At 41.5% G+C, this 26,596-nt stretch overlaps 1 protein-coding gene across 1 annotated transcript; it reads right to left on the bottom strand.

Moving 5' to 3' along the window:
• Positions 1-83: 83 nt before the first annotated feature.
• Positions 84-26,596, bottom strand: LOC146647405 (uncharacterized). The gene is made up of 3 exons (XM_085389006.1): positions 26,151-26,596; positions 1,286-1,585; positions 84-1,177 (listed from the first exon to the last, which is right to left on the bottom strand). Coding segments are annotated over exons 1-3 (519 nt in total). The 5' UTR covers positions 26,152-26,596; the 3' UTR covers positions 84-959.

Below are 26,596 nucleotides of genomic sequence, written 5' to 3'. Positions count from 1 at the left end.
CATCAGAATCAAGTCTTTATTTTTACATAAAACAACTACACTGTTACACTAGGTTTCAAGCATCAACCCACATGAATGGCACAGCTGCATGATCCTGGAGTGAAGCCAAGAGGCACCATTACTTTTTCTGTAACGTTTAAAGAGGAAAAGATTTTGAATGTTTGAAACCCGAAACTGAATAACTGGTTCAAACACAGATGTGCTGGACTGCTCTGCTCACTGAAAACGTCATTATTTTCTCCAAGCGCTAGATGTTTTTTTAAACCTGTGCTGAATCTGTACAAAACAAGTTTGTGATTGTAAGAATAAATCTCACATATTCACTATACAAGGACCCAGAACTGAGAAAGAATATATCTTTGCATTTGGATTGGTGGAAAAGGGAACAAGCCACCTTCTTGTTATATACAAAGTGCAACAAATGTCATGTAAAGAAAAAAACCTTTCCTCTTGTGTTATCAGTCAAGAAGAAAAATATACATTCCTTAAAAAAAACCAAGCAGCTCTTTACTATAATGATCATAGCACATGTATGTTCCCCGTCTTTGTGCAGGGTTTTGATAGTTTGCATACCTGACGGAGAAAAAAAACAAAACCTTATACAAAAGAAAGAAGACTCCATATGAAACATTTACACTTTAAAACAACGACTGTTTTAATATTTGCATATCTATTTTATAGTTTCAGGTGGTTATATTTAAGAAGGGTATAAATGATAAACATTTCTCCAAACCACCAGGCATGTCCCAGCGGGAGGTGGTCCCGGGGCAGACCCAGGATACGTTGGAGAGATTATCTCTTTCGGCTGGCCTGGGAACGCCTTGGTGTTCCTCCGGACAAGCTGGAGGAGGTGACTGGAGAGAGGGAGGTCTGGGCTTCTCTGCTTAAGCTGCTGCCCCTGCGACTCGGCCCCGAATAGGAGGAAGAAGATGGATGGATTTTACCAGCCACAACTTAATTTATATGTCTGCCTGCTCATGTGGGGAAATCTGAGTGTGAAAGATGCCAATCAGAAAGCAGTCAGCATGTGTGCAGTTGGTGGACGCTCCCTTGTTTGTGAGCATCATCAGCAGAGAGAGTCCACAGCAGTACACCAGACTCTTCACTATCAGCACTGTGTACAGCAGGCAGAGCAGCTTCACCCTGCACTGAGACTGGAGAACATAAGAGAGGAGCTCTGAAACAGAAAAGCAATAAAATGCTTTAAGAAATATCAGCCCTCAGATTTGAAAATGTCAAATTTACAAAGCTACGTCAATGACGTCCTGTCGCCAAATCTTTTTACCTTGTTGTGTTTGGGCCTCCACTGTGCCCCCCTGATGTCTCACATGACAGCTGTATATGTATGTGAAGGGATCATCCCGATTAACCACTAAAATGGAGGCGCTGCGTCCCGCCTCTCTGAGCTCCAGCTGCTCTCCCTCAGCAGGGGGCAGCTCCTCCGCTTCTCCGCCGTCCTTCTTCTGTCTTTTCCAGGAGAACTGGACCAGAGGAGGAAACATGGCTGAGGCCACACACAGCAGGGAGCTGCTCCCCTCCAGGTGGGCTCTGGATGCTGCTGGGTACACGCTCACCACGGGCTTCACTACCTGCTCATCTGAAGTTTGACAGCAGCAACAAGCAGCACAGACACACATTCACACAGTCAGCAGCAGCTTCCAGCACTGCACTGCATTCAGTCTGATCCTGGAAACTACATGGACTCTGATCACTAAACTACTCATCAGCACAAAGTTCACTACATACACTGGATTCAGTCTGATCTGGAAACTACATGGAAAAACATCACATGGAAACTGAAAAACACTTTTAAAAACAGAAATACAGTTAAATGGCAACTGTGTTTGCTCGCTTATTTTTTTATTTTATTTTTTTGAGATTTCTATAAAGTACCAGTTTGCGGAAAAACATAATTACAATTAAATTGAATGAATTCAATAAGATTTTTACATATTTAAATAACATATTTATCTTCACATAAAATTACAGGAATATGCTCAGCACCGTACTTATCTAAAGATATATAGACAAGAATGTCTTGTAATGCTTCAGCCTTCATTCAAGTTTCATTTTGCCTCTTACCTGTATTTAATTTTATTTAATTTTAATAACTGTACACTCTGTTTTTGGTAACTATTGTCCATGATGTAAATAAGTTAAAAAAAAAAGTGCTGTTTGTTTGTATTTGTGTTTTTCTGGCTGCTGTTACAACCAAATTTCCCCTTGTGGGACAAATAAAGGATGTTAGTATATAGCCTTAACTTTATCCCCCGTTTATGTTTTGCTTTCAGAGGAAAAATAAACACAAAGAAAACATTTTCATAAAAGAACACAGCACACGTGCATCTGTATTATCTGCATCACGGGTTATATAAATGTTCTTTACAGCAATGTATCCTACTAGAAAATGTTTATTATAGTTTACAACAGACATTTTGATCAATATATATTTCAGTCTCATTCCAAGAAAAAAGTGTAAATAACTATTTTAAACATTTTGTTTCAACTTTAAAAGTTAAACACTTTATTCCATGTTTGGGAAATTCTTTGTTATAGCAGCCGACATGAAATAATCCACTATGGTCACATGATTAACAATAAACAATCTGAAGAGGAAGTTTTAAATTGTGCGCTATGTCACTCTCATTAAACCCGTTTGCATATTCTACAAAAGCTTTTCATTATTAGATTAACTTTTCTCATGTACTTTTCATTTACTATACATCCAACATGCGTGCCAATATGAATTACTTTGTGCCAATCCAATTTTCTATCAAATGTATAAAATTATAGTAATTAGCATATGCAAATTACTTTTAACATTCTTTAAAATTTTGAGACTATATACACACAATTATATTTAACCTTTAAAAAATCCTCTTAAGAACAAAGGCGCTGTGGAGATTCTGAGTAAATAAGCTGAATTTTATAGATCAGGATATTCACTGTGTAGCTAAGATTGGACTTTTAGGACTCAATTTCCTGCAACACTGAATTAATTTTATTTTCTTCTTAATTCTCGATTACTTACGGAAGAACAGAAAGTATTTGAGGAAAATAAATGTTTGATCTTACCTGTTACATACAGTTTAGTTCCAGAGCTGAAGATGTCGTAATCATAGCCTCCTTCCACAGTGAGAAACACTCATACAAAAACCTGCCTGCTGTTCAATGATCAGCTGAGATGGAAGAGTTCAGATGATGCCAGAATGCCATTTTTCCATCCATCCACTTTCTTGTTTTTCATGACAGCTAGGATAGGTAAATTTTTTCAATCTAATATTTATATCAACACGTCTCTTCTCCTGTTTTTAGCCATAACCAGGGATGCACTGGTTGTGAAGATCATTTATCCATTTGCCACTTTGTCTGTGTAGGTTCTCAGCCATGCAGGTCAGGGTAATCCCATCTCACCTGAGAATGGTAGAGAGCCCCAGGTTTTTAAGCTCTAAGTAAGTCCTCCTACTAGGATTAAAAACCTGGCACTATTGATCATGTGCCTTATCACATGAGCCAAGGTTTCATGTGAAACTACCTTGCCATGCGATCAAGTGATGCAAGATTTGAGTGGATGTTAAGGTGCCTGGGACAGGATCTCAAAACTGTACTGTAGGTGGCAGACTGTTGATGTTGTTGGCCACCGCCTGTGTTCAAGGATGGTCATTCACAATGGACATAGATGGTTTATTTCACTCTTTCTGCCTTCTGTGTCCAAAATGTGAACATTGGTATCCTTGAAATGCGACCTTTGTCCTTTAGATGCAGATGGACTGCTGAGTCTTGTCCTGTAGGGGTGGCTCTTCTATCGTCGTCAAAGTAAACTTTATTGTCTCTCTGCTATATACAGTACAGTATATAGAGAGACGAGACGATGAGGCTCCAGTTACAGCAGTGCAAAAGAACAACAATAAATATAGGAAGAGTAAGAATAAATATACACTTTACACTGAACACCGGTAGAGAGTTCAGGAGTCTGATGGCTGGCGGGAAAAAGCTGTCTCACAGTCTGGAGGATCTGGCCCCGATGCTGGGGTAGCATCTGCCAGACGGGAGGAGGGAGAAAAGCCCATGTGAGGGGTGTGAGGGGTCAAGCACGATGCTGAAGGCCTTGCTGATGCAGCGCTTATGGAAGGTGTAGTCGAGAGAGAGATGTTCTGATGATCATAGCAGCTGATGTGACGATCTGATGTAGCTGGCTGAGGTTGCCAACTTTTCAGTTTCTAAACCACACGGGGATGCAGGTGGTCAGAACACTCTCTATGGTGCCCCTGTAGAACATGGTGAGCGTGGGACAAGGATGGTTGGCCCGCCTTAGGCATCTCAGGAAGGGGAGGCACTACTGGGCCTTTTTGGTGATGGAGGCGGTGTTGATGGTCCAGGTAAGGTCGTCTGAGATGTGAACTCACAGGAACTTGGTGCTATTAACAGTCTCTACCGTGGAACCGTGGATGCTGAGTGGTGTATGGGTGGAGCCAGTCTTCCTGAAGTCGACAGTCATCTCCTTGGTTTTGTCCACATTCAGTGACAGGTTGCTCTCACTGCACCAGAACTCCAGCTGCTGAACCTCATCTCTGTACGCTGACTCGTCGTTGCTGCTGATGAGTCCAACCATGTTTGTGTCGTCAGCGAACTTGATGATGTGGTTAGAGCTGTGCAGGGCAGGGAAGTCGTGTTTCAGGAGGGTGAACAACAGTGGGCTGAGAACACGGCCCTGAGGAGCTCCTGGGCTCAGCCTGATGATGCGGGAGATGTTGCAAACAATTCGGACGGACTGAGGCCTCTCTGACATGAAATCCATGTGCCATGCGTTCATGAAGTGGCTGTTTGGTTTCTCCAATGTAGAGGTCTGAGCATTCCTCGCTACACTGTACAGCAAACACCACGTTGTTAAGTTTGTGTTTGGGAGTTTTGTCTTTGGGATGAACCAGTTTCTGTCTGAGTGTATGGCTGGGTCGGCAGTAAACTGGGATGTCATGCTGGGAGAAGACTCTCCTGAGTTTCGCTGATAAACCGTTTCCATAAGGAGTGAAAAACTCAGGAGTCTTCTACGAGTACGACATCCCAGTGCACTTCAAACTTAAAGAAGTCCAGTCACTTTTCTTCCCAAGCTCCCTAGATAAATTACTATAAAGGCCCCCAAATAATGAATATTTCTGAAAATGTGATTTTTCAGCTTTGGCTAAAACAACATGTTCAGTACTATATTAAGGTTTGCATTATATTTATTTGGGCGATCGTGGCTCAAAAGTTGGGAGTTCGCCTTGTAATCGGAAGGATGCCAATTTGAGCCCCGGCTCGGACAGTCTCGGTCGTTGTGTCCTTGGGCAAGACACTTCACCCGTTGCCTACTGGTGGTGGTCAGAGGGTGACGCCAGCGTTCAGCAGCCTCGCCTCTGTCAGTGCGCCCCAGGGCTCCCCACAATGTAGCTTGTTCCATCACACCAGTGTGTGAATGGGTGGATGACTCAATGTGTAAAGCGCTTTGGGGTCCTTAGGGACTAGTAAAGCGCTATACAAATACAGGCCATTTACTGTTTATTATATTGAGTTACTGTATGACTTCAGAGGCACAACTTAGAAAATAAGAATGTTAATTTAAGAGAAATCCAAGAATTTACTTACGAATCAAAAATGTGAACAAATCTACTTTAGGCGATAACACTTAACACTTCGTGTCAGACACGCTGGGAGGGAGTGAACGCTGGTGCGTTTTAGCTGCCGCTGCTCTCTTTCTATACTTATTGCTTAGTATAGTTGCACAAGTTTGTTTTACTCTATGAACCTGTATTGTCTGCCAGGTAAAGTGTTTCTCTGCGTTACCTGTTCGGCCATATTTACTGTCAGCTATTAGCTTCAGCTGTTAGCCGCTGGGCTGTTTTTGGACAACTGGCTTTCAGACATTATAACATCATGACTGTTAAGGTCCTCCAGATCTCCAGACTTCAAACTCTTGCTCTACTTTTAAATCATGTCTTAAAACCCATCTATTCAGAATTGCATATTCTTCATCATGACTGTCTTAGTCTATTTTTACCTTTTTTAGCCTTTATGCTTTTTTTTTTTTTTTTTTTTTTACCTTATGTTTTTATTTTGTTGCACTGATGTAAGGTGACCTTGAGGACCTTTAAAGATGCCGATAAATAAAGTGTAAGCAATGAGCTCAATTCTGTCAGATCCACAGAACATCTACCATCACTTCAATATGACAAGCAATCATGGGGAAGCAAAAGCTTCATTACCAAGTGCTGCCTGTGATGTGTTTTTAAACTTGTCTTTGATCTCCCCTGAGTATCTCTTTTTATCCTACTTCAGACAATCTCACTTTTAGTACTGCCGGACAGTAGCACAGTTCTATTCTCAGTCTTTTTAATAGAGACTTCTCCACAGCTCACACATTCTCCATTTCTTGTCTACATCCTTGTTCTTTTCTTGCAGTTTATCCACAGACTGCATTGCAGTCAAGGAACCTAGTAGAAGAAAACAGAAGACCTGAAATTATTCATCGTATCAGCTTTGCTCATTAAAAGCAGAAGTCCCTACATGGGCCACTACTACTATCTCTAAACATTTCTGCCCTATCAGTAATCTCTACATCAGTTTTCAGGCTGAATTTAATCAAATTTAGTTAAATCTTTATGGTTCGTGTTTGTCTTAGGTAAAAAGTGCATAATGGTGTATGATAACCCATGTTTTTGCTCCAAAAACGTGTGGTGTAAAACCTAAAAGTACAAAAAGAAGTTCTCCCAGCTCCACGGCCCATTGGTTGCCGCTTTGTAATATTCTAGGAGTTCAGTATTTGTTGAAGACATCTGAGAGGGAATCTTGGGCCTCAGTCAATACAGGCCCCCACCATACTAAGAAAATTGAATATGAAAAGTACCTAAGGGTTAAGATGCAAACACACATTCATCCATCCGTTTATTTTCCTCTGCTTTAACCGGGGCCGGGTTGTGGGGGCAGCAGCCCAAGCAGAGAAGCCCAGACCTTCCTCTCCCCAGCCACCTCCTCCAGCTTATCCAGGGGAACACCCAGGCGTTCCCAGTCCAGCTGAGAGATATAATCTTTCCAACATGTCCTGGGTCTGCCCCAGGACCTCCTCCCGGTGGGACATGCCTAGAACACCTCACCCAAGAGGAGCCCAGGAGGCATCCTTGTCAGATCCCCGAAACACCTCAGCTGGCTCCTTTCGATGTGGAAGAGCAGCGGTTCTACTCTGAGCCCCACCCAAATGGCTGAACCTCTCGCCCTATCTCTAAGGGAGATGCCATTCAACCTTCGGAGGAAGCTAATTTCCACCGCTTGTATCCGCGATCTCCTTCTTTTAGCCACTACCCACAGCTCGTAACCATAGGTGAGGGCAGGGATGTAGATCGGCCAGTAAATTGAGAGCTTTGCTCTCAATCAATCAGTTTTGCCAACACACATTCCTTTCCCTATTTAGTAACACAACCAACTTGTAGCTCTAATTGAAAAAGATACGTAAGATTGTAATAGCTGCTTGAAACAACAGCAACAACAAAGAAACGGCTTTCCATTTCTGGAGCAGGACAGCCTCAGTATGGTTGTGATTGTGAAGAAATACATACACCTGGGCTGTGGTTTACTGCTCTCTTCCTGTCACAAACTCTGATTGACATCTCTGTATGCTTTGGTTTTTGCTCAGGCTGCAGGCATCATTTCTCACTGTGGGGTGCGTCCTTCCAACAGGCACAGTAATAAGTGGCCGAATGCTCAAGTTTAACTTTCTCTATCTTCAACTGGTATCTGTTCTGTTTAATCTCAACTGAAAAATCATCTTTCTGGGAATGATTAGAACTTGACTCAACTCTACCATCATCAGTATCCACGACAAGAACTAGCCTAAATGGTTCAGTATCTTTCTTCTGGTACCAGATCAAACCAGTATAGTCACATTCATCATCTCCACAGCTGAAGGAGACACTTTCTCCAACTCTCCTGGTCAATGTTAAATCCTCCTGAATCATCTGTGCTGCCATGGTAACCAGTGCTGTAGAGACACAGACAGATAGATGAAGGTTAGTGTGACAGTGTTTGTTACAGGTTGACTTTGTTGGCTCCTGATTGGCTGGAAACACTCACCTGAACACAGACAGCACAGAGCAGCAGCTGGGAGGAAAAGCATTTTGTGCAGTGGTGTTTCCTCTGGTGAACCTGGGGAGAAGTGGCGCTCTGATGCAGCTGAGGCCAAACAAGGACGAGCTGTGAGATCAGACGGGTCTTCCCCCTCCGCTGATATGCAGCAGTTCTTCAAAGCTCCCATCAGCCCCTGCAGTCCACAGAGGAACGTACCGCTCCTGACTGACAGCTCAGCCAAAGCTGCTGTGGTTTGATCATCTTGTGTTGAATACCACAGCATGTAAACACCATCTGGGTGGCATAATTTAAAAACATTTAGGTATTTACTAAAACACGAACTTGATTTTTTTTTTAATTATTACAGACCTAAAATGCTCTACTGCATCTTTTTTAATTGCGCTCAAAACTCTGTAACCAAATAAAATTCTGCTCCTCTCCACATTCCTGATTAAGCTCGATTTTTGTCTAACAACTCTCTGTAATTCCCGTGTTACACCACAGGATGATATTTCTTTGTGTTTGCTAATTTATTTAAACCACGCTTCAATTACTTGTATAACTCTACACTCATGACACCCAAAAAAGAAATCAAATCTGAATAAAGACACGATTTATCATCAAGAACTTCACATTTATGTTTATATCCACATTTACATGTTCACACATACATGCCTCACTCCTCTGACTTTAAAATCTTATTAGAAAAAGACTTCCATCCTCTGCACACTCTGTATCAACGAAGTGTTGCAGTTCAGTGAAGGCGAACAGCTGATTAAAGTCAGGAATAAGAATCCTTTTTATTGTGCTGTGGTGCATCATCAGCCTTTAACGGACACACAGCGTATAGTTGGGGATTTTAACATTCACATAGCCGATGACTCTGACCACTTTGGTTTTATCAACATCATAGATTGTTTTCATTTAACCAGCCATGTGTCACATACCAAAGGAGACACTGGCACCTGATTTTACATTGGGTTTAAGTGCAGTTAATGCCACTTGGCAACACATGTGTTACAGAATTGTGAATTAATATGATTGTCATTGTGCAAGATGATTAGATCTTTAACAAGACCTAACAACAAGAACCCACAAACATAGAATAAAAAAATTAAAAATAAATAAATAAAAAGCTCACTTACCGTTTGTAGATATAGAGCCCAAAACGGTGGTAGCTGTAGCTGTTGGTAGACCAAGAAATATACCAATCGGAAGGTTCATGGTTCAATCACTGGCTGTTCCAGGATATTTGTCATGCCCAATATCCTCGATATCTGAGCTCTCCAATGCGTATATCTGAATATAATTATGTGTGATTTTAGATAGAAAGCTCTTAAGTAGAAAAAAGTGCTTGGGTGAATGAAGCATGTTGTATAAAGAGCTTTGAGTGCTCAGGTCGAGTAGAACCGGGCTATAAGGGAACCAGTCAATTTACCAAAAATCATATTTGAATGAAAGGTGGACAAACAAAAACAAATATGAACAGTAATGCTGAATAAAATAATCAAACTTTACACGGCAGCTACATTTTCAAAAAAAACAGCAGTTGGCATGGCAACAAAATGAAGGCAGACTCACAGCTTGGCTCAGAAAGCTCAACATTAAACAAATTAAACAAGCACTTTTTAAAGCTTAAATTACACCAAACAATTGACGGACAACACACATCTGCATTAATCATTTCCGAAACCCTGGAGAACAGCAAGAAGAATTTATATGCTCTCCAGGAATACAGTGACTGGTGTTTCAACACTAGTCATTAAGAAGGCCTGAGTTCCTCTTCCCCAGCCAAGAACAAGATGCTGTCTTCTAGGAGAAGTCACCCAGCATCTCCCCCAGAACAACACCACCGACTAAGGAATTTGCCAACATCCAGAGGCTCACTCACTAAGGGACTTTGTCAAGTCTCTAACTGAGAATGTGACCCAGCTCACTGAAGGGAGCCGAAAGAAACAGACTTTAGTGTACACGACCAGTTCCCCAAAGAAGTCCTGGAGCGATGCAAGCTCCTGTTCCCAGTCCAACACAGCTTCGTGCTGTTAACCCCATAGACCAGCTCTACAGACAAATTACAGTAGATAACATGGACGACGCGACAGCTCCCCAAAAATGAAGCCAAAACGTCTCTATCGCCCCCTGGTGTCTGGCTGCAGTATAGGTCATAAACCCCGCCTCCTCCATGTTAGCGGATGGGACTGGGGTCAGACTAAAATAAATTAATTCTCCTCAGATAAATTTTTCCAAAGTTTCTTTCTTTTGTTTTCAATAGTTCTCATCACGCTGATTGATGTCCGAGGGGTCTCCTCTCCCATGAGTTTGATTCTACTTCCTACCGCCATTGTGTTAAATTGGGGTGAAACGTCATCATGACAGCTTTGACTGGCAGCTGCAGTCACGGAGAAACTTGCGTATCTCTGTTCGGGAATAGCAGATAGAGCGTAGGCTCTGCGAGGAGGGCCAGCGTTTACGCTACGAAAACACGACCGAGTGTTTTAACCTGACAGCCTGAGGTGTTCTTCAGTAAACTGGACAGAAGGACCCGAGGCCCCGGTAGTGATGTGCGATACCACTGATTTTCTTTCCGATCCGATACCAAGTAATATTCAGGGTGGTATAGACGATACTGATCCGATACCGATACTTTGTACAAAAACTTATTTTATTTATTGTATCTCAAATTATAGCGTCATTATGATTACAGGACATCAGATTACTTGTTCTTATCACTTAGTAATGCAGAGTTCATCATATAGAAAAAAAAACTGAAGTTGTGCCTATTTGAACACCTTGCCCGCCTGCAGCACTAAAGGACTCTGTGAGAGCACCTGTCCCTGTCCTCCTCTTCAGTTCGTCTCAACATAGGCTCATCATATTCTGTGATATGATTTACTCTGAGGTGTTTGACATGGTTAGTGATGTTGCCACAACCATACATGTCAACCCTCCTGATTTTTCCAGGAGAATACCGAATTTCAGTGCCCCTCCTGAAAATCTCCCGGAGCCACCATTCTCCCGAATTTCTCCCGATTGTCCACCCGGACAACAAAATAGAAAAACCATATCGCAGAATTCATAGCGCGGCCCAGCCAATTCTGGTTTCCAACAACGGCGGCAGCGACTTAGTTTTAATATCACTCTTATTTCTCTTTCTGGGTCGCAAAAAACCTTTTAACATATTTTCAGGTGAGAATGTAGCTGTGTAAACTTCAAACATCTGAGCCGACACATCGTCTTCAAACCCCCGCGGGCTTTCACCACTCAGGTTAAACATGATATATAAGTCACTCTGATAACTTAAGAATGTTATTGTTTGGCTTTTTCAGTGTTTTATTTGTTGTGAGAATCGATTCTAGAACATAAATTTATTTATGAGTGACTCATGTATGTATATATATGTATATATTGTACTATTCTTAGTTAGCGTATTGTCTGTCTTGTCTTAATGTTGGTTTATAATGGAGCACTGTAACAAAAAATAACAAAAAATAATTCCCCCAGGGATCAATAAAGTATTCTGATTCTGATTAAATGATTGGTATCAGAGGAATCGATATTTCAGGATCGAGCCGCACATTACTATTTTTCGGTAAGTTAAATGTGTTTGTAAACTAATTCGTAACTACCTAAGCTAAGTCCTGAGACCTAGCTAGCTAAGATGAGCACTCGGCTGTCGGGGAAACTTGTTTTGTAAAGTTAGTTTAGCTAATCTGTGCAGGTGAATGGATTTACCCAGACTAAAGAAAACAAGAGAAACGCCCCGGGCTGCTCAGTCACTAATTATCATTACTGTACTTTTATCACAAGTATTATACTGTAAATGCAACAGGCTGCATCCTGCTTCAGCTCATGTGCAGAGCTGAATATTAAATATGTGCAAACAACAGCATGTTTTCAGTCTCCACGTGATTTAAGAGATAAACTTTATATTTGAGTTTGTGATGGTTCTGTTCTCTTTGTGATTACAGGAGCTGCCCTCAGATTCAGACCTCAGCACCACCAGTGACAGCAGACAGATCATCCAACATGTTCACGTGTTAACTGCAAAATGAACTGATGGAAACAGTACAAAGGTTAAAGTACCACACTGTTTTATTGATAAAGTTAAAGACAAAAAAACAAAAGGATTAATCACCCCTGTAACTGTGTCACTGTATATCAGCATTAACAGGACCTCAGTTTGGTGTTTCAGAGAGCTGCTGATCTCAGACCTGCACAGCTTCTGTTTTAAACACTTGATGTACTCAGCTGCATGAAGAGCACGTTTGAGTTTCTCTGACACAATTAAATAAAACCTGATGAAGGTCAAAGGTCGTCACTTGTATGGTGAACTACAAACTTGTGATCTGGAATTCCTTCAGTTTTTTGCAGATAGTGTTATTTACCATGAAGTGATTCAGAGTTATTCATACCAGAGTAACCAGAGAGGTTTTTAAATATATAACTTTCTTATAACAGCTTATTCTGCTGTTGACTTTGTCGTTTATTGGACTGGATGAAGTCTGACGAGACAAAACACGTTTGCCTTTGGCAAATAAACAGCATTTTTGGCAAGTCAGCCAACAACTACATTGGCTACCATCCCATGGCAGGTTTGACCAAGCTGGTGACCAGAATGATTACCCTGTGTTGATCTGTAACGAGCAATAACCACAGTATTGTCCCAAAGTGTTTGTTTTTTTTAAGTTTTGCTCATGAGCTCACAGCTTACAGCTCAGACACTGAATCACAGTTAAATTCTTACTTAAACTGGTGCATAAAAAGATTAACTTTCCACGACGTCACTGTTGTCAGGAAATCTAATATTTATCTTACTAATAAACAAAAATCTACACATAATCACAAAAAGTTGTTCTAAGAATAACACTCACTATATATTGAACATCACTGTTAAATGGGAACTCCATGTGTGTTCCACCATTTCATAATTAGTGAGTGATTCTGGACTCAGCCTTCATCGGCCTCCTTTGTCAGCAAATATGTTACTGTTTACTCTGCTGCCACCTGCTGCTCACAACCGCACACTGCCTCAATCTGAATTTGAATTGAATCTTCAGTACAACTCCTCTGGTCCCTGTTTATTAATTAATCTGTCATGATTGATTGTATCAAATGCTTTCTTGAGATCCAGAAATAGTCCAGCTGCATACCGTTTCTGATCTGTAGCATTTGTAATCTCCTCGATTGATTCGATTGATGCCAGTGATGTTGATCTTTTTGATCAGAGACTAATTTATATTTATCTAAGAATTTGTCTAGTCGTTTATTAAACAGTTTTTCTAGGATTTTGGAGAATTTTGGTAGTAAAGAAACAGGCCTGTAATTTGTGAAGTGGTGTCTATCCTCAGTTTTATTCAGCGGCACAACTTTAGCCATTTTAATTTTGTTTGAAACTTTTCCAGTCGGAAATGATAAGTTGCAGATGCATGTTAGTGGTTCCTTCTATGACCTTCTTGATGATTTTCATGTCAATATCATTACAATCAGTTGATGTTTTATATTTCCACACATTTACATTGTCAGTTATTTCTTTTTCCTCCACTGCTGTGACGAACATCGAGTTAGGGTTCGTATCACTCAGGCTTTCACTAAAAGTCTACAGATGGCAGAAGTTGTTCTGCCAGATTTGGTCCAATATTTACAAAATAATGATTAAAGCTGTTGATCACATCAGCAGTGTTTATCATTATATTGCCACTGTCAATAAAATAATGAGGATAACTTTGTTATCAGAATTATTTTTAATGATACTGTTTAAAACATCCTATATTCCCTTCATATTATGTTTATTATTTATCAATGTTTTACTATAATACTCCTTTCTACATATGCGTATAATATTGGTCAACTTAGTTTTGTATTTTTTATATTTATTTTCATATCGTTTATTATCGTTCTTGGGTGCATTCAGTTTCTTCTGTCCTTACACGTCTGTATCTCAGTTGTTCCTCGCTGATTTCTATTGTAATTAGTGTCATAAACTGCAAAAACTGGTAGGTGATCATTGATATCATTAGCTAATAATCCGCTGACAATGTTGTTTTCTATATTATTAGTGAAAATATTGTCATTTTAAAGTGACACAATGAGGTGTAAGTCTGCTAGGCCTGGTCATTTTAGGACGTAAACTCAAATTGTACGCAGAGTTTAGAAATTCTGCAGTCATTTTATGCTTTTTTTGGATTCAACAAGTCAATGTTAGAATCACCACAGACAAACATAAGTTTTTGATTTGTTTCAGAGAATACATCTTCTATGAAGTCATTAAATACTTGAATACTAGATCCAGGTGTTTTTTTCTCTTTTTCCTTAGAAATTTCAATTGCTATACATTCTAAGTTCACATCATATCCCTCCAGTGCAAAGTCCAGTCCTTTCTCAGCATTTTCAAACAATAATTCCAAATGGATTTGTCAACCGATTTAAATATTCTTTTATATTGTTGAAGCTGGCATACAGACTTGTACGGGGCGACCGTGGTTCAGGAGGTTGGGAAGGTCGCCGGTTCGATCCCTGGGCTCTCTGTCCTGGCCGTTGTGTCCTTGGGCAAGACACTTTACCCTACTTGCCTGCTGGTGTTGGCCAGAGGGGCCGATGGCGCGATATGGCAGCCTCGCTTCTGTCAGTCTGCCCCAGGGCAGCTGTGGCTACAACTGTAGCTGCCTCCACCAGTGTGTGAATGAATAGTGGAATTGTAAAGCACTTTGGGTGCCTTGAAAAGCGCTATATAAATCCAATCCATTATTATTATGCTATTAAAATGGATTATTGATCATTTGTTTTCCGTGTTGATGGTGTGTTTAAACTGTTCATCATTGAAGTAGCAGCAGTTACTGCTGATGTTGTAGAAGAAATTATTTTCTGGGTTTAAATCTTTTTCTAAGTCGTGAACATTATTGAAATGTTGTCCGTTCCAGATGATCAGAAACAGAATTCCAAGGAGTTATATTGATATTGTTGCTGGATGCAGATGAAGTTCTTTTAGACTGAGCCATGTGTTGTGTTGTGTGTCACATCACATGAATACTCATACCTCCAGTGTCAGTTGAACCTCAGTATTTGTCCAGCTCCTCCATGTTTCTGAAGTAACGTGCTTTCCTGGCCTCATTTCATTTTGTCAGATGTTCACTCATGAAGACATCATATCCGTTCAGTTTCTTTCCTTGTTTCATCAGTGCTGTTTTGTGTTTTCTGTTAGCAGATCTCATAATGACAGCCGATTTGTCACTGTCATTTGTTCAGGGTAGAGGGTAGCAAGCCTCAATGTTGTTGTGGTCCACTTCCACACCTATGGACCGAAGAAAGGTTCTGAAGGTTCTTTTTTTAACTTTGTACTTGACATTTTTCCAGTTTTTAACATTTTCTTCATTCTTCTTTATATGATTCTACCTGTTTTAGGTAACACGTGGCTGATGGATGTAGGTGAATACAGTAAATCATGTGATTTGTGTGAAAACTAGTGAGGGAGCCCATCAAGGCCAAGCTGGGTTTCTTGGATCCAGAGAGTTGGAGAAACTTCCTTTCTCTCTTTTATCACAGCTGCCCTGTGGCAGTTGTTCTATTGACCCAGTGAGAGAGACATTGTTTGGATCGCTCATCTTAGGGTTTCTGTCTTTCACTGTTATTGTAGATGAAAAAGAAAAAAACACGAGTTTTTTGCATGCGGCACACAAAGAGTCGCCACTGCTAACCCTAACGTTTCCATTTGTTCAGAGAAATTGCAAGTATCCACTGTCGCTGGGACACTGGACCACTCACTTCAGATATAAATGTATCAATTGCATGCAGTGTTGTAACTGCAGTCAAGCATGTGATAGCACTAGTGTGTACATGGAAACAGAAGGATGTTGATAAAGTATATGTAGAGGGGTTACTCACTTCTATAGCTAAGACAGGACAGTGACAGTAAACAGAAGTTGTCTAAGCTGACTGAACAGCACACTGTTAGGGTAAAACTGGAAAGCAGAGATAGGCCAACCAGTTTACAGATTTTGGGCTATTGGATGATGACGCTGTGTTGGACGAAAAGCTGCAGGAACATATGTTGAGGGATGGATTGTGTTTGTTGGATCATGTGATGCATCTGAGCTTGTGACCTCAAAAGCATCATTGCAGTAAAGTAAAATTTGTCATGGTCAAAAAAAAATGCTGCAAAATATAGTAACATTTGAGAATAGAGTATTTGTGAGTGGCAGAGCACATTTAGAAAACGAATGTGAAATGAAACTTCTGAGCTACAGAAGTTCAAATCCAAGCAACTGCAAATTATTTGGGAGTTAATTAATTTACATTTTATGTTGGCAGCTGGCTAATGTTCAGCTGTAGGGATAAGCTTTTTTTCCTGAAGAAAGGATCCATTTAGAAAATTGCCATGAAACAGCTGTTATGAAACAGTGGTTTCACTTCATGAGCCTGAACTGCAGACATGTTATGGCTACAGCGAAACCAGAGCACCTGCTATTAAAGGGTAGAATACTAGGCCTGAGAGGAGGGATAATACAAAAGTAGAAAACAAAGAAAGATCCCACGTTGGCAGATGCATAGCATTAGATACAAAAGCTTATGAGGTGGTTTTGAATGATACCATGAAGTTAAACTTGGAGCATAAAGTTTGTTATTGTGTCTCTCAAAATAAGCCTTGAACACATTGCACATGATGTATGGGTGTCAAGATTGTCAAGGCCCAGAGAATCAGCAGGGCGCTGATCAGTAGTTTTTGCCTTTCGCTCTCTCTTTCTTTCTCTCTTGGCCCGCTCTCTGAAGAACAAACACCTGGGCCTCATTAGTAGGGATGGGTACCAGTATCCGGTGCCATGATGGCACCGGTTCTGACATAAACAGTAGTAACCAGACCGAAAAGCAGCGCACATTTCGGTGCTTTATTTCGGTGCTTTTTTTTCCTGAGCTGTGATACACTTCTAGCCAATCATTTTACGTTTCCGAGGATAGTAGGCGGGCCCAGGTACGTACGTTCTTTTAGAGCAGAGCTACAGATTAAAAATGCCCAAGGCGAAGCGGTAAAAGTCTGGCTGTACTTCACAGCAAAAGATGCAAACTCAGCAGCCTGTAACAAGTGCTTTAAGCTGATACTGTGATACTGTCAAAGGAGGTAACACCTCAAATCCGATGAAACACCTGGCGACGCATAGCGTTTTTTTTAAAAGCCGAGAAATGCGCCCTATTTGATAGCTTGCTGCGAGACCTCACACCGAGCGCATCTACTGCGGGTGTGGTGCCTGTTATCGGACCTGGAGTTAGCAACATCCCCCAAAAACACGAAGAGGAGAGTCCTGGCCCCTAGCCCTGCCAGTGTAGCAGAAATGATGAGGATGATGATGCAGCAGCAGCCGTTCTTCTCTGCGTGAGTAGCTTAATGTTGTTTGTGTGTAATTTAGTTTAGTAGGCTAACCACGTTATTACATTAATGCATGTAAGGTGAACTAACAAACACCATCATAGCTACATGCGGCTGTCTTCTTGTTTGATGGCAGATACTCCCTTCACCCTGGCCAAAAAGGCTAAAATGACCAAAGAAAAAGAGGGAAACAGCTGAACATGAGAGGATTTTGGACAAAGTCTGTGTTTTTTCCATTGATTAAGCACTGCTTCCAGCCAAGAGTGATACCATATATGCCCCATAGCTGCAGAAAAGGCTAACATTGTTATCTTTTTACAAAAACCAGCTGAACATGAGAGGTTTTTGGACCAATTTTGTGTTCTCCATTCTTTAAGCACTGTTAAAGCACCGTTTGAGCACCGGCACCGTTTCAAAAGTACCGATTTGGCACCGGCATCGGATAAAACCTAAACGATACCCATCCCTACTCATTAGTGCAGCCAGCATTTAAGCCAGGGAGTGACTGCTATTCATCGCTGGATCGTTGTGTGTGACTCACGTTAGCGAAGTCAAGTTCTCAGCAAAGTTACTCTCGTGTCTCACATTTTTGTACTAATGTGCACTTGTTCTGTTTATTGATTCCCTGGACCAATTCCCGTGTTTCCCGAGTGGTGAGTGTTGGAAAGACAGACTGGTCACGAGGGTGGATTGAAAGAAGAGAAGCGAGTGTTTTTTCCCAGGTGGATTCCCTGGAGCCCCGTCCACCATCACAACTTGTATGTAGCACTACCCCAGCACTCTTTGTATATACACCTGGTGAAGATTGTAAATAAATTCCCCTGTGTCCATCTGAGTTTTGGAGTCCTGTGCGTCAGTCTTCAAAAGTGAACTGTAACAGTAACAATCCAGCCATACCATGGACTCAGCAGACTCCGCCCAGCAGCCTGTCTTTTCTCCGGAAGTAATATTGGAACGCCGCTAGCCACGTTTACCCAAGCCCTCGCTCAGGACGTGGTAAGCCCACCCACATCACCTCCGTCTAGCTATCCAAAATTACCGGTTCCAGAACCTCTGGCATGAGAGCCCCTCGTTCCTTCCACACCTGCTTCCTCGGAGCAACAATCTCTGCCTGCACCGGAAACTTTTTCGGGTGAGTTCCATAAACGTGCAGAGTTTCTGACTCAAATAACGTCACGGTTTAGACAGTTGCGGAGGACTTATGAGAGTAATGGGGCTACGATTGTCTTTTTTGGGGGGGGTTGACATAAAAAAAAAACAACAACATCACACTAAGCAATCTGAGCCAAGTAAAAGAAAAACAGCAACAGTACAGTAAATAATTGTGTCTACCACCCGTTTACACATTTGACTTGACAAACCTAACCTGCCATTCGAGTAGGCTTGCCCCTCTCACTGTAGTTTGCCTCAGATCATCAGGTAAGTATTCCATTAGAGAGGGCGCCGTATATCATGGCACTTTTCATTCCAGGTGTAAAGTGCCGATTATTTATAAAAGCTGTTACTTAACTCATTATAGGGTTACTTTCAGTGTATTTGTTAACATCACGCCATGATTTTATATAAGTATCAATCATTACGTTATGTTTTTTTTCATATATTTGCTCACTAGTAGAGCAGCAATATGACCAAAAATATTTATCACGATACACATTTGAAACTTTGCGATAACGATATAACTGACGATATAATTGACACGAGACAAAATACTTTACAACTCCTCAACTTTATTAGTGCAAAGAAAAACCATCAATGTATTTTCACTTAAAGAAGCAGCTGTTTTTTATGTGCATTAAAGTTATATAAAAATGTAACAGTGCAAATGCAAATTCCTCGCTGACAGTTTAACCAAAAGGCATTTTCAGTGGAAATTACACGACATATCCTCAGCATAACCATGTATAATATCCACAAAACTTAAAAGAGGTTATAAACACACAATACGGTAACATTATGTTGAAGCACAGTACGTATCACTCCGCGAGGCTCCTGCCTGCACTTGCCTTCATAGAGCAAAATGAAGAAAACGTTCCCACTTTCAAATTCAAACAAACGCACAGATTTAAGTAGGAACTAAAGGCCGGCAGTGGTGGACATTAAACTGGTTTAGATGAAGCACACATAGCAGAGCAGCAACACAAAAACATAGCAGCAATTCATTAAGTGATTTAAAAACACAATAAAATCTTTAAAATCATTCCTGAAACACACAGGAAGCCAGTTTTTATTTATGTTTATTCAAGTTTATTTCCTGAAATCCGTTTGAGGTACAGTGGAACCCCGACTTACCAATACCCCTTTTAACGAAAAATTCAAGTTACGAAGGCGCTTAACAGCAATATTTCTGCCCGTGGTACGGCAAAATGCCCACATAACGAAATCCGCTGGCTCTGACTGGCTGAGCCCAGAATGCCCACAATGGCTTCCGACGGCAGAGCTGCAAGAGTTGGAGGCGATGCAGCACTCATCAGTACAGCAACAATTCAGCGAGGAGGAGGCCGTGATACCATCAGCCGATATCAAGGACATTCTCCGTGATTTTCAGAGGGTGGCCGATTTTGTCGAAAAAAATCACCCTAAAAAGAACTTCACCGCTCGTGCTGTAGAGCATTTGAGCGACGTCTGCCTCTCCCACTTCAGATCCATTTTGAAAAGTAGACAGAGACAGACGTCGTTAAATAGAGGCCAGCAACAAGCCAACCTTCAGGTGAAAGTGTGCCTTAGAAGGCGAAAAGCGATGAAAGTAGCAGTAGTGATTAGTTAAAAAACATAAAAATGCACCAAAAATAGAAAATTTTAAAAATATATAAAATAGAAAATAAAAAATATTATACAAGTTTAAAAAATATGTAAGTTTTAGTTTTAATGTTTAGAATGTTATGTACACGTACATATGTATGCATGCGTGCGTATGCTTCCTTGAGCCTCCGCCACCTCCTCCTCCACCAAGAACTTCGTCTCCAGCCAGCATCGCCTCACTCAAGAGGCGCGATGGGTGCTTCGATTTATGAAAATTTTTGTCTTACAAAAGACCCTCGGGAACGAATTCATTTCGTAATAAATTAAAATATTTCACTTAAATCACTTAATTAGTACCGGTAAGCTTAGCTACTCAAAATAGAAGTAATTCATTAAAATGGGCCCAAAATGTAGACCAATAGCACATTAAAGCTTTAAATTACAGGCAGCTAGCAAGCTCGCCCAGCCTTACTGAGGGTTTATAACAGGAAGTCTCCAACATTCTCCAAAATACCTCTTTTTAGAATTTCCACTACAACGGTACAGTGCAAACATCAAAGTCTCTTTGACAGTCACGTTGGTGGATGTTAGCAGCTACTTAAGCTAGTCATGGTTAGCCACCATGTTAACGAGCCAAGCTAGCCAAAAACACGTGCTAGCCCTCTGATGCTAACTCTGAGCTTAGAAAGCTAATTTAGCTCTGCTGGTTAATGACTCACCTTTCTGTTCTCGCCGGACACGCAACTAACACACCTGAGGTACACTACTGATGCGTTCAACAACAGCAGGGAATTTCCAAACACGTCACTTTTCCTCCAGTGTTTTTTGTTTTTTTTTAATTGTCATCAGTTCTTTTTTCTTTGAAGACATTTTTGAAAACACATTTGCTGCATTGGTACCTGTGCCTCTCTGGTTTGAAGCAAGTTCCACATATATAGTTTTATATATTTCCATAACACTCCAACGTAGCTGGACTGGGACAAAAAAATCGGCCCGGGCATTTGGACTAGAGACCGGCCCACCAGGTATTGTCGGAAAAGCCATAAAGCTTTTGAATGAAAACAAATGCTGTTGTGACAGTGATGTACGCTGAATTGTTGGTATATATGTATCAATCTAAAGAACTTAAACCTACAGCATCCTGCCTATTCTGGTGTTCTAAACAGTACTTAGCAGAAAAGAAAAGACCGCTTGGTCAAGTTAACTTACCGAACTATCTACAACACATGTTGGAAATTAAGACAGAGACGTCTAGAGGTGAGACATGGTCATTATTGAATATTAAAATCAATAAATGACAGATTTAGTTATATTTTCATAAAGTCTTTTTTACCACATCAATAAACAACATAGCAGCACAATTTTTTTAATACCAACCTTTAAAAAGTGAAAGGAGACAGAAAGAAAGGTGAGGAAAAAAATAACATTTAATTGACTTTTTAATGGCAGTGTACACACAGTACAGGTAAAAGAAAGTGAAAGGACAGAGAAGGGTGACAAAGAATGGCACTTTATGGACTTGCTCGAGTGATCACAGTACTGTTATCTTTATTCCACAAAAATAGCTGAATCACATACAGCAGTATTTACGTTAGGGTGACCATATTTTCATTTCCAAAAATGAGGACACTGGGCCCAGTCACGAAAAACTTTAATACTGCTTGCTTAAAGAAAACGTTAACATATTTAAATGATGCCTTCTCTGTGGGGTTAATGAATGGCAAAAAAAATTGTCATACAGGCTTTTACAAGTCAACACGTGAAAAAATAAAATAAAATACTATAGGATGGTTGGTCAACCAAACTTATGTTGAGGAACTTAAAAAGTTGTTTGGTCTAAAGAACCTCTTAAACAAACAAACAATGTATGATTAGACCCTGAAAACAGGACAAAGGAACAAAGATTAGATGAATATTAAAATCTATTAAGGACAGATTGTGATTGAATTGTATCAGAAACTATTAACTCACTGCATCAATAAAAAGTCACCTACAGCACTTCCACAGCAGCAACACTGAACATATGTTATCACATGGAAACTTTTAAGAAGTGAAACGACAGCAAAGGGTGACAAAGAATGGCACGTGACGATGACAGGACGCTTATGTTTACTGTAGAAAAATGGTTGAGTCATATTGTATGTAGTACTTAGTTAAAATGAACAGACTTCCAAAAATCACTGACAGCATCTGAAACGAAACAATGACAGATTAAGGCTGTAAGAAAACATCTTTATAAATGCCTAATACTCCGATCCCATATTTATTCTATCTGCTGTCTTATGCATTAAAAACAGGTTCAGATGGAAACATTGTGAGCATTTTCTGAATACTTGACTTGTTTGAAGTAAAGGTAGATACAAACCTATTCATTTGACTGTACTTTAGGTAATAAAGTTGAATTTAATCTTAACTGATACATAATTAGGAATGTTTTGATCTTTTTTATTTCACCTAACCAGGTTACAAAAGCAGCTTTCTCAGCAGGTCACTCTTCTCAGCTACCCTGTCAACGACCATGTCGGGAGTCCAACGACCATGTCCAATGTCCTTTTGCCATCAGCATAAAGATCTCCAGCCTGTTTGCAGACAGACCCCTTCTGAATCTGCTTTTAATGAACTTGAGTGCAGAGAAAGTTCTTTCACAGGCAGCCTGAGTGAGGGAGAGGGTCAACAGGTACTTGTGTGCCAGCCCACGGAGACGACAGGCATCAGACAGCATGTTGAGTATTTGATAGCATCACAGTGGGCAGTTTTTGCAAAAATCACATCTTTTGGTCACCATTTCACCTTCTTCGTCCCGTTCTTCAGATCTTTCCTGCTCCGGTCCTGTACATGTGATGTCTTAAGCCTTTCCCACTGTCCAGCAAAACTTTTCAGTTCACACTGAAAGTTATTTACTGAAGCCCTGCTGTCAAATTTGAGGAGACATGTGCTCAGGTTTTGAAGAGCATTACTAGGAAGAGAAACTGTTCTGCCCTGGCTAAACTTCCTGGGGTCCAACCATGCCAAATCTGCGAGAAGAGCTGTGACAAATCGTTTGTGCATTGTTTCTATAACTGTGTCCAGGATGGTGTCGTGCACTTTCACCATATGATTTCTCAGCATTGATTTGCTTCAGTCATCTCTCCGGCCTTTTCTCTTCTTGGCCCTCTTTTCAGGTAGTTCAGCCTCCACTTCCATGTCTGCGTTGTCCTCACTCTCCTCGAGTTTCCGATTTGTCTGTTTCACAAATGTGTCTGCAGCTGACTTCACAGTTGGGAAGTCCCGGGCGATGCTTTTGAGGCTATCTTGTGTGGCAGTGTGGGGTAGCATAACGTAAGCAGCAAGAAAGGTGATAAGTAAACAGCATCAGCAGACTATAAAGGTTCTTTTAAGTATACTTCTACAAAAAAATCAACCTGGTAGGCAAAAAAAATCCCACCTGCTTTATACAGGACTTTACCCACACCTGACCTCGTTAGTCAGACCAAACAATACAATTCCAAACAAAGAACAGGAACAAGATTATGCATGAAATTGACAAACTCACTTACTCAGCTAAATGGTTTGAGAAGTAAAACACTGCATACAATACAACTCAATGACCTCATGACCCTATATAAACAGGAAGTACTGGGGCTTCCCATATACAGTGGGGCAAAAAAGTATTTAGTCAGCCACCGATTGTGCAAGTTCCCCCACCTAAAATGATGACAGAGGTCAGTAATTTGCACCAGAGGTACACTTCAACTGTGAGAGACAGAATGTGAAAAAAAAAATCCATGAATCCACATGGTAGGATTTGTAAAGAATTTATTCGTAAATCAGGGTGGAAAATAAGTATTTGGTCACCTCAAACAAGGAAAATCTCTGGCTCTCACAGACCTGTAACGTCTTCTGTAAGAAGCTTTTCTGTCCCCCACTCGTTACCTGTATGAATGGCACCTGTTTGAACTCATCATCTGTATAAAAGACACCTGTCCACAGCCTCAAACAGTCAGACTCCAAACTCCGCCATGGCCAAGACCAAAGAGCTTTCGAAGGACACCAGGAAAAGTATTGTAGACCTGCACCAGACTGGGAAGAGTGAATCTACAACAGGCAAGCAGCTTGGTGTGAAAAAATCAACTGTGGGAGCAATCATCAGAAAATGGAAGACATACAAGACCACTGATAATCTCCCTCGATCTGGGGCTCCACGCAAGATCTCATCCCGTGGGGTCAAAATGATCATGAGAACGGTGAGCAAAGATCCCAGAACCACACGGGGGGACCTGGTGAATGACCTGCAGAGAGCTGGGACCAAAGTAACAAAGGTCACCATCAGTAACACACTACAACGGCAGGGAATCAAATCCCGCAGTGCCAGACGTGTTCCGCTGCTGAAGCCAGTGCATGTCCAGGCCCGTCTGAAGTTTGCCAGAGAGCACATGGATGATACAGCAGAGGATTGGGAGAATGTCATGTGGTCAGATGAAACCAAAGTAGAACTTTTTGGTATAAACTCAACTCGTCGTGTTTGGAGGAAGAAGAATACTGAGTTGCATCCCAAGAACACCATACCTACTGTGAAGCATGGGGGTGGAAACATCATGCTATGGGGCTGTTTTTCTGCCAAGGGGACAGGACGACTGATCCGTGTTAAGGACAGAATGAATGGGGCCATGTATCGTGAGATTTTGAGCCAAAACCTCCTTCCATCAGTGAGAACTTTGAAGATGAAACGAGGCTGGGTCTTCCAACATGACAATGATCCAAAACACACCGCCCGGGCAACAAAGGAGTGGCTCCGTAAGAAGCATTTGAAAGTCCTGGAGTGGCCTAGCCAGTCTCCAGACCTCAACCCCATAGAAAATCTGTGGCGGGAGTTGAAAGTCCGTGTTGCTCGGCGACAGCCCCAAAACATCACTGCTCTCGAGAAGATCTGCATGGAGGAATGGGCCAAAATACCAGCTACTGTGTGTGCAAACCTGGTAAAGACCTATAGTAAACGTTTGACCTCTGTTATTGCCAACAAAGGTTATGTTACAAAGTATTGAGTTGTATTTTTGTTATTGACCAAATACTTATTTTCCACCCTGATTTACGAATAAATTCTTTACAAATCCTACCATGTGGATTCATGGATTTTTTTTTTCACATTCTGTCTCTCACAGTTGAAGTGTACCTCTGGTGCAAATTACTGACCTCTGTCATCATTTTAAGTGGGAGAACTTGCACAATCGGTGGCTGACTAAATACTTTTTTGCCCCACTGTACCTGTCTTAAATATATGACCTGAATAAATGGACAAACATGGTAAGCATAACCAAAGCAACATAAAGAAACATAATTTACCAGACATTTGCTTGTAAACAGAAGAAAATTCAAATGACCTGATGGTCAGTAGTGTTTGCTTTAAAAAACATGCATGGATGTAACAGATGTAACTACTGCTACCACAAACAAACCCGGGAGAGTGTGTTAAGCAAAGTTACACCAGCAATGTCTAAATTAAAGTATTATGGCTGACTGTAAGTGGTAAATGAGTTCATGCCAAACCACTTTGTCACAGGCAGTCACCATGTGATGGGCAGAGAATGTCCTTCGCTCAAACACTAAGAAATGTCTGTGTGTTAACACAGTTTCGTGCTTCTTTAAAACCCCGTGCTCTGGCACAAACAGCTAGGTTTTCTTTTTCAATCTTTTCAGCGTGAGCACTGCATCAGTGAAGAGGCATCACCTGGTTTTCCAAAGTGTCCAAAGATATTTTGCAGGACATCATACTGGATGTCCATCATAATGGACCGAGGCGTCTGTGTCTCGTCTCTTCTTGGGTTTGTTTCTCCCACAGATTAACCCTGTGATAAGACTCCTTCCTGAACACAGCTATGTCATTAAGTAAATTAAAGAGTGATCCACTTTCAACAACACTTTGTGTTGTGTCAGCAAGCACAAGATTAAGTTTGTCTGCATAGCACAACAGAGGTGTGGCGTGTACTGGCCTCTGGTGGTGGTGAGGCCGGTCTGGTGAGCACGGCGATCTCAAGCGTGGCGCACGCCTCGCTCGCCAGTTCCACTCGAGCAGGCTCCCCTGGCACGGGGACCTCCAGCTCCTTGCGCGGCCCATCCGTCACCGCCGTCGCTCCCCGCTGGAGCAGCCCATCGCGCGACTCCTCCCTCGCTACTACTTCCTCCGTCGCTACTACTCCCTCCGTTGCTACTACTCCCTCCGCCGCCACTCCCGGCTCGAGCAGCCCCTCACACAGCTCCTCCTCCTCCTCCAGCCGGCGCAGACCCTCGCGCACCTCGTCTGCCGCCTCCTCCACCGCTTCACTGTCCTCGGGACACACCTGTGGGGGTGGCGCCCAGGCCCAGAGCAGCGCCGCCAGCTCCCCAATCCTTTCCAGGTGGCGCTCGGACTGGTCCTGCAGCTCTTCCTGCTGG

Source organism: Rhamphochromis longiceps, linkage group LG18, assembly GCF_057381845.1.
Source record: "Rhamphochromis longiceps isolate RC_006_pf linkage group LG18, R_longiceps_female_GT1.1, whole genome shotgun sequence".
In the NCBI taxonomy this organism is placed as follows: domain Eukaryota; kingdom Metazoa; phylum Chordata; class Actinopteri; order Cichliformes; family Cichlidae; genus Rhamphochromis; species Rhamphochromis longiceps.
This window is presented reverse-complemented; position numbering and strand designations above follow the sequence as displayed.